Here is an 8,670-nt window from a genome sequence, read left to right on the forward strand (position 1 = left end):
GGAAAGTGGAATGCAAGGAGGGATATGGTACAAAATCCACTAACCACACCGCTACTCAACACACACACACACACACACACACACACACACACACACACACACACACACACACGCCGGGAAGTACGCTATGGATACTACGAATCAACTTACATCTCTAGCCGATTCACTTATTCTCTCCTATCTAGTACCACATCCACTGAACTTCACACACCCACACTTAACTATCCACTTCGTCCACATTTCACATGGGTGTGGAATGCGAAGAAGATCCACAAAACCATCGGGATCCACTTTCATACTTCCAGATTCCCTGCTCCACAAACTCACACGCATCAGCTACCTAATCCACTCTGTACATGATGGTGGAATGCTAAGAAATACTACGAAATGACCATATCAGCCTCTCTCTCTCTCTCTCTCTCTCTCAAACACACAACAGCTGATCTCCGCTATCTCATACACACCAGCTGTCCAGTCATCGAAGAAGAGAGGAAAACGAGGGAATGCGAGTACCGTTCTGAACACGGCTACGTCCCCTCCTATCCCCCATCCACACTACGATGCCACTCCTCTAATACGGTACCAATACATTCACTTGCCTATCCATTAATACACACACACACACACACACACACACACAAAGCCACCAGCACAGTAACCTAGAGTGGAATGTGAGGAAGTAATACAAAGTGCCTCCATCCTGCCTGTGCCCATTCTGTTGTGTGTACAGTCCTGAGCACACACACACACACACACACACACACACACACACACACACACACACACACACACACACAGTACCGCCTGCTTCAAACTTTAGACACTTAGCAATTATTGTGGGCTTAGTACATTATAGAGCACCTCTTTAACGATAAGCTATGTAAATACACTTTATATTTACCCTATATAAATTTACCTCTTACATTTCCCTCTTTTTTTTTTACCTTCTTCTCGATGATATATACCTCTTTACCCCTTATACATACCTCTTTTTCCCTCTTCAGTTCGTCTCTTGTCTCATATTTACCTTTGCTACCTCTGTTTTACCTTGCCCTCCTTATATTTACCTACTTTTATTAATGTTTTTCCTCTTTACCTCAGCTAAGGACATGGCCATTACATACGGTACTGCCCAGCCTAACGACACAGGATTCTACACACTACCATATAACTCCCAAAGGTCACTCGCTACTATGAAACGCCCCACTCGCTGTTAAAACTCCCCACTCGCTGCCCAATCTCCCCACTTGCTGCTAAGAAACTCCCCACTCGCTGCCTAAACTCCCCACTCGCTGCTATGAAACTCCCCACTCGCTGCTATGAAACTCCCCACTCGCTGCTATGAAACTCCCCACTCGCTGCCTAAACTCCCCACTGCTGCCAAACTCCCCAAGGACTTATGGGTTACGGACGAGGCTGGGGCGCCCTGGAATGCAAGCAAATGATATGGGAACTTGTGTAATTTTATTCCCTCCACACTCCATTAGGGCATCGCTGGTAAACTCAACTAGATCTTTAAGTCCCACCTGTGTGTGTGTGTGTGTGTGTGTGTGTGTGTGTGTGTGTGTGTGTGTGTGTGTGTGTGTGTGTGTGTGTGTGTGTGTGTGTGTGTGTGTGTTAGTCCCACTTGGCAGGCCCTCCGCAACACAGGGGTGGAATGTACACTTACCCAACATGAATAATCTTAACCTCACTACCAACACGCAGGTAACCAAGACCAGAAATCACTTTAGCTATATCTTCTCACTTTAACAATCGCTAGTTTGGTTGCTATATGGGTGAGGAAAGACGTATAAGCAGGCAATCTTATACGTAACATACCTAACCTAACAACATCGCTGCTATAACTTCTTCAAACGTACCATAAGCATCTATTCTCACTGCCTCCTGACTCATCTCTTTACCTTAAAGAAAGCCTACGTACCCGAGTCAGCAGATTACGTTCCTGTAACCGATTCGCTGCGTCTGCTGAATGGTATGTGATTCTTTTTAACCCCTGACAACTTTATGCAGCAGAAAAGCCCTAAGCAGACAAAGGATTTACCTCGAGAGTGTCGGTGAATATGGTACCCGAGGCAAGCTTAGGCTATGTGCTCAGACTCCATCCCCGGTACATTTACTACAGTTTCTTCATTCCCACGGTTTCGCCTCACTTTAAAGTACCAGGAAATAAGGCATGCTGGGCTAGAGGTGCATCTACCCCCGTCCAAGCGAGGGAAATATGGAGGATGGGAAGAGTAGGTGTGAGGTGGTGGCAGTGGTGTGTTGTGGGTACGAGTGTTCAAACAGGCTATATAGTTACATGTACAGTTGTTCCTTAATTGTTACGGTTCCGCTTCATCCTAAAGTACCAAGACATACGGGAGGTTGGGCTCGAAAAGCATCTATCCCCGCCCTAGCGAGAAAAATCTGGGGGACAGGTAAGACAGGAGAGAGGCTGTGGTAGTGGTGTGCTGTGGATGCAAGCGTTCATTTTGGCTCTAGTGCTATATTTACAGTTGTTCTTTAATTTTCAAGGCTTCGCTTCACCCTGAGGTGCAAAGAAATACGGGATGCTAGGCTAGAAACGCATCTATCCCCGCCCTAGCGAGAGAAATATGGAGAATGGGTGGGATAGGAGAGAGGTGATGGTAGTAGTGTGCCGTGGATGAGAGTGTGGGTTGGTTGGTGGTGAAGGTGGCCGGAGGGTAGGGCGAGTGAGATGGTGGTGGCTGGGAGAGGACTGGATAGAGGACAGAGTGGTAGGAGGGCAGAATGGGTAAAGGACAGAGTGAGTGGCTGAACTTAACACTGGGTTACAGGTGGATAGTAGGAGAGAACAGTGTGTTAGAAGATGGCGGTGGGAAAGCACAAGAAACGGTCGCGTAGGTGGAACGGACTGGGGGAGGACCAGGATAGGGTGAGACAGCAGGATAGGGAGGGCTGGGCGGGTGAGATGGCGGTGGTACTACTGGATAGGCAGGCTTGTGGGAGCCAGAATGGGTGGAGGATAGAGTGCGTTCGTTCTAGGATGTAAGGGCAAGACAGCAGGTGAGTAACGCAGTATGGCAGAGCAAGACACGATTGGAGAGAGGATTGGGTAATAGGATAGTAGGTTGGGAAGAGAATAAGTAGATGAACTACAGTGTGGGATAGGGGTGGACAGTGGAAGAGGACTGAGTAGGAGAGGGTGATAGAGCGGGATAGCAGGGGAAACAAGAGTGGACGGAAGTTAAGATGTGAGTGGACGGAGGGACGAGAAGAACTGGGAGGGTAAAGTGAGAGAAGGTGGCACTGGAGGCTAGGAGGAGACTGGATAGAAGATAGGGCGGTGAGAGAGGATAGGTAAAGAGACAATACATGCAGCAAGAAGATACTGTAGCTACGGTGGAAGAATATCGAGATGGCGGGAGAAGGGACTGGAAAGAAGACAGTGAGAGAGCAGAACGAAGTAAGAGTAGGTAAGCCTGGATGAGATTACAGTGGAAGAACAAGAGGTGAGGAGGACAGGATGGAAGAAAGTGAGAGTGGGACAGTACCGGCAGTGAGCTGAAGAGGACTGAAGAGGACAATATGGGCCAGGACGATGAGAGAGAGAGAGAGAGAGAGAGAGAAGAGCACTGGGTGAAGGAGGACAAGAATAAGTTGATTTCGTTCACTAAGATGACGACTCTGGGTACAGCCTATACTTGCTTCCTCACGATGATTTTACCCAACAGAAGAAAAATCGTCGAACTGGAAGGGTATGTGAAAGCTGTATCTAACCCCTCCAGTTCCTTACGTCTCTCCTAAGCTGAATAAAATCGTCTGGAGGCTCAGTAGCATGAATAAAGACGAAAATATGCAAGTCTTGAAGGAAATAAGTAGCTACCGAGGGAGAAAGTGCAAGGATGGGACGTAAGAGAGAAAACGGTACCAAGGAGAGCAAAGGGGGATCAGTACCAATGAGAGAGAGAGAGAGAGAGAGAGCGGGGGGGGGTACAGATTGTGAAAGAGAGAAGAGCTGTGCGATTGGGCAAGGTTCAGTTCGTACGAGAGAGAGAGAGAGAGAGAGAGAGAGCAAGCTAAGTGGTGGCAGCTGGGGATATAGAGTAAGTACACGGTAAAAAGTACCAAGGAGAGGAGAGGAGAGAAGTGGAGAGGCGAGAAGAGAAAAAAGGACTGGAGAGGAGAGGAGAGGAGTGGCCACTGGGGCTATGGTAAAAAAAAAAAACGGGAGGAAAGCAAGAAGAAAGATGAGGTATATGGGGGAAAGAAGAGAAGACAGGAGGAAGACAGGAGGAAGAGGAGGACGAGGTAAGGACAGGAAAGGAGGCAGAAGAGAAGCAAAGAGAAAAAGGGGAAAAGGAAAGGAGAGAGGAAAGGGCAGCGACGTAAGATGAGAGGAGAGGAGACAGGAGGATGAGGAAGTAGAAAGGGAAAAAGGAAGGGGGGGGGGTACGGTGGAAGAGACAGGAAAGGTTTTGAATGAGGGAACCGTTGAGTGCATGTAAGAAGGATCAGGGGCGGTGGAAGTCACAAACATCAGGGTAGGTGAAGTCAGGGAGCATCACTAAACATCACCTGGCTATAAGGAAGTCAGGGAACATCATCGCACATCACCAGGGTAGGAGGAAGTGAGTAAACATCGGGGTACAAGAGAAAGGAAACATCACCGGGGTAGAAGGAAGTCAGGATAGGTTACATCACGTTGTGGGAGAGTCCTGATGTCACAGTGCTGTTAAAAGTTCAAAGTATATTCACTACAGAGGATCGAAGTGGGCCGAAAATAGGTCCAAGTGGGGCCAGAAGTGTTCGTCTCCCCAGTCAAGAACTTTTCCTTCAGTGGGTATTACTAGCCTGGGTTCTAAGAGAGGTGTAAGGTTGGAATCAGCTGGAACAGGTGTGCAGGAAGGTGAGGGGGCCAAAGAACATCACAGAAGGAGATGTGTATGCGTGATGTGGAGTGAGAGAGGATGTGCAGGAGTGTGAGAGGATGTGAGGCAGAGTGGGAGGATGTGATGGAGTGTGAGAGGATGTGAGGGAGAGTGAGAAAGGATGTGCAGGAGTGTGAGAGGATATGTAGGAGTGTGAGAGGATGTGAGGGAGAGTGAGAGGATGTGGAGTGAAAGGCGATGTGAAGGGGTGTGAGGGTGTGTGGAATGTGATCACTGGAGGTGGAGGTTGTGAAGCATGTGTGGAATGAGAGTGGGAGGGTGGCAATGATGTGCTGTGTGTGGTGTGTGAGAGGATGCGATGGAGTGAGGGGTATGTGTGATGTGTGGAATGAGTGGTGTGCGAGGTATTATGTGTGGAACGAGAGAGGATGTGTGTAATGTGTGGACGATGATATGCTGTGTGAGCAGTGAGTGTGTGTGTGTGGAATGAGTGTGCTCCGTTACGTGTAAGTGTGATGTGCAGAGTGAGAAAACATGGGGTGGACATGTGTGTGGACTGTGAAATGTGAAGATGTGACTATAATGTTTGGAATGTGTGAGGACGTGAGCGAGTGAGGGAGCGAGGGAGGCTGGAGCAAGGAATGAGTATGATGCAGGGTTGATATGTGGGGTGAGAGTGAGAGAGGATGAATGAGTGGCAAAGACATGGAGAATGTGAGAGTGGCAGAGTGAGGAAGAATGTGAGAGTGGCAGAGTGAGGGGGAAGTGAGTGGTAGAGTGAGGATGTGAGGGTGGTAGAGAGTGAGTGGATGGGAGGGTGGTATAGTGAGAGAGTGGATGTGAGTGGTAGTGTGTGTTGGTGTGGTGGTATAGGGTGTACGGGACAAAGCGAGGAGGGTGATATGCCCGGGGCCAGGCCTACTCCCTGCCGCTGCTATGGGTACTAAGAAATTTCGTAGCACTTTTCTTGGGCGGCTTATTTTCCATTATACGCCTTCATATTCCCTTGTTGGTTGATTATATCTCTTCAAGAGCGACACAGATACATACAAGCGGATTACTGAGGTACGCTGAACAAAATAAATCGCAGAGGAGGAGTCGTTACGAAGTCCCCAGAGTCAGCCCAAACAGGTCCCAGTGCTGAAGTACTCACCGACTTGCAGGACGCCCTCCACCATGCCGGACTCCACTAGTCTCAGGCCGCGGTAAAAAGGTAGACTCTGCTGGTCGCTGCCGACGGAGGAGAAGCACGAGTACATCCTTATGTCGGCCTCATGCCGCGGAAAGGACCAGTAGATGATCCGCCGCTGTACTGGCTCAGGGATTCGGCTGTACCGCTCCTCTATCCGCTGGAACGGGATGTGTTCAGCCACTATTTTGGCACAGATATCAAGCAAGGATTCCACACTACGCACTGGGTTTCCACCATTGACTTGTGGGCCACCGAGCCCGACATCACTGGCCATAGCCACTTTATGGCCCACGTGGACCGCACTAACACCTCTTCCCTCCATCATGTCTCGCCTCCAACTGGCTGCGAGAGGCTGCCGCAGACCTTTAACCCGAACGAGCGCAGACGCATCGGAGACTCCGCCCATCAACTCCCCTCCGGGAGCGTGGCCCCGCCCCTGGCCCCTCCCCCGGGGGCCCTGGCCAGTGCATAACCCCAGTAGTGATACACATGTGCCAGCTGTGGCCCTGTGCCATCTGCTTCCTGCACAGCCATCAGCCTCAAGGGCGGCCTGCCTCCCCTGGGGTCACACTCGCCCGCTCCTCTCCGCCCACCGCCATCACCGCCGCCCCGCCACCGCCAACGCCACACCGCCCGCACAGAGGAATGTCATCAATTAGCATAAGCTCGATCAATACCTTGTATTTGGACTACATTATTAAAAGTTGTTTTGACAGCCACAAGCCTTACATAACTTGATCTTCCTACGTGTGTCACAGTCATCCGCTGCACCCAAACCTCACCAGCACAGAGTACAGACGACCTCACTAACCCTGGCCCACCCTCACCCACTCTGCCTCACCCACCTTCCATCTCCAGTCCTGCCTAACCCACCCTCTGCACAAACCCTGTCTGCTTCAACCATCATCAACCCTGCATTACCCTCCCCTCTTCACTAACCCTACCTCACCCACCCTTCTTCACTAACCCTGCCTCACCCTCCCTTTTTCATCACCCATACCTCACCCTCACTTCTTCACCATCCCTACCTCACCCTCCCTTCTTCATCAACCCTGCCACATTTCCTTCTTCACTAGCCCTACCCCACACTTCCTTCGTCACCAACCCTGCCTCACCCTCTCTTCTTCGCCAACCCTCCCTCACCCTCTCTTCACCAACCCCGCCTTACCCTTCCATTTTTCACTAATCCTGCCTGCTTCACTCACCAACCTGCTTCCGTCTTCCTTCTTCACCCACCCTGTTGCAAGCATCATACCTCTTGTCACCCTAAAAACTCCTGCCTCACCCAGTTACCTTCAACCAGCTCCTTCATCCATTCTCCCACAGTAACCACCCCACCGATCATACTTTGGCATCTGCAATACTCACCTCGCTCAATCACCATATCTAAAACTGACTCACTCATCTTTCATTAACCTCACTCATTTTCTCACAACAACCCTGCCTTCCCACCCTCTGTCATCCATCCTGCCTCACTCACTATCACCCACCCTGATTCACACATAGTCATATTCCTACACCCACTGTCTTTCTCACATCCATATTTTCGTCCATACCCTCACGCACCTATAGTCACGTTCACACTCCCTCAACCACAACCTCATTCACTGTCACCCTCTATCACCCACTCCTCTCAACCCCTCCCCAATTTCACCCCAACACCTGTTCTAACACCCACAATCCCCTCTCTCTCCAATCCCCCCAACGTTAGGGTGACGGGTGAGGGAGAAAAAAGAGGTGAGCAATGAGATGATAGTCGTCCTTCGTCCTTATAACCTCAAGCCATCCAATCACCCTCACACTCTCTCTGTTAATCCATCACTCTCTCTCATCCAACTAATCATTCCCATCATTCTCACATCTCAAATCATTCCCCCACCTATACCTTACCAAGTGACTCACACCACGCCTCTTACCACCCTCCCCCACTCCCCACCTATCCAGTCACTCTCACACCCACACAGTCACACCCGACGAAAGGATGAGGGAGGGGGAGGAGGAGAGGTGAGGGGGGTGTGAGGGAGGGCAGGGAGAAAAAGGAGTGAGGAGTGAGAGACGATACTTTCACTGGGCAATGGTCCGTTACCCAGGCTTTACGTCCCTCCGTTATTTCCATCCTCACGACAACACACTACACCACATCACACTACACCATAACACACCGCACCACGTCACACCACACCACACCACCTCCTGCCTGATCTCACTGTGTCCGAAGCAGAATAAGGCCGCACGGAGGCAGCATGAATACAGTGGGAGGGATCTGTTGCTCAAGCCTTAGTCACGTCATCTGGAACTGGCAACAATGTATGGGAAAATGCTGCGGCTTGGGATCCCTCTGTTATTCACCCCCGCACCATGCCATACCGCCTCACCTCCTGCCTTCACAGTCTCATCCTAGGTGTCCCTGGGCCCTAAAGCTAAGCAAAACGTCCAGAAGGCAGCAAAGTTACAGGAGAAAGTAATTGGCAAGGGTAGTGGGAATTTAAGGCCAAAGAAAGCAAGGCAGGTTTACGTCCCCTCTCTCATTCCCACCCGCACCACACCAGGCCACCCCCTTCACTGGTTGCAAGGCGGCATAAGGGCTGCATCTCCTGCCCAGAGCTGAATAAACTTGCCCTG

At 50.4% G+C, this 8,670-nt stretch overlaps 1 protein-coding gene across 1 annotated transcript in view; it reads right to left on the bottom strand.

Moving 5' to 3' along the window:
- LOC145393735 (zinc finger SWIM domain-containing protein 4-like) overlaps nucleotides 1–6,373 on the bottom strand; it is a 222,871-nt gene extending 216,498 nt beyond the window's left edge. The window contains exon 1 of the mRNA XM_080267778.1: nucleotides 6,010–6,373. Coding sequence (XP_080123904.1) covers nucleotides 6,010–6,373 — 364 coding nt within the window. The remainder of the gene's footprint in view (nucleotides 1–6,009) is intronic.
- Between the last annotated feature and the right edge of the window lie 2,297 nt (nucleotides 6,374–8,670).

This window comes from Coenobita brevimanus, chromosome 25 (assembly GCF_032717465.1).
Source record: "Coenobita brevimanus isolate Jiangsu-jjx chromosome 25, ASM3271746v2, whole genome shotgun sequence".
Classification (NCBI taxonomy): Eukaryota; Metazoa; Arthropoda; class Malacostraca; order Decapoda; family Coenobitidae; genus Coenobita; species Coenobita brevimanus.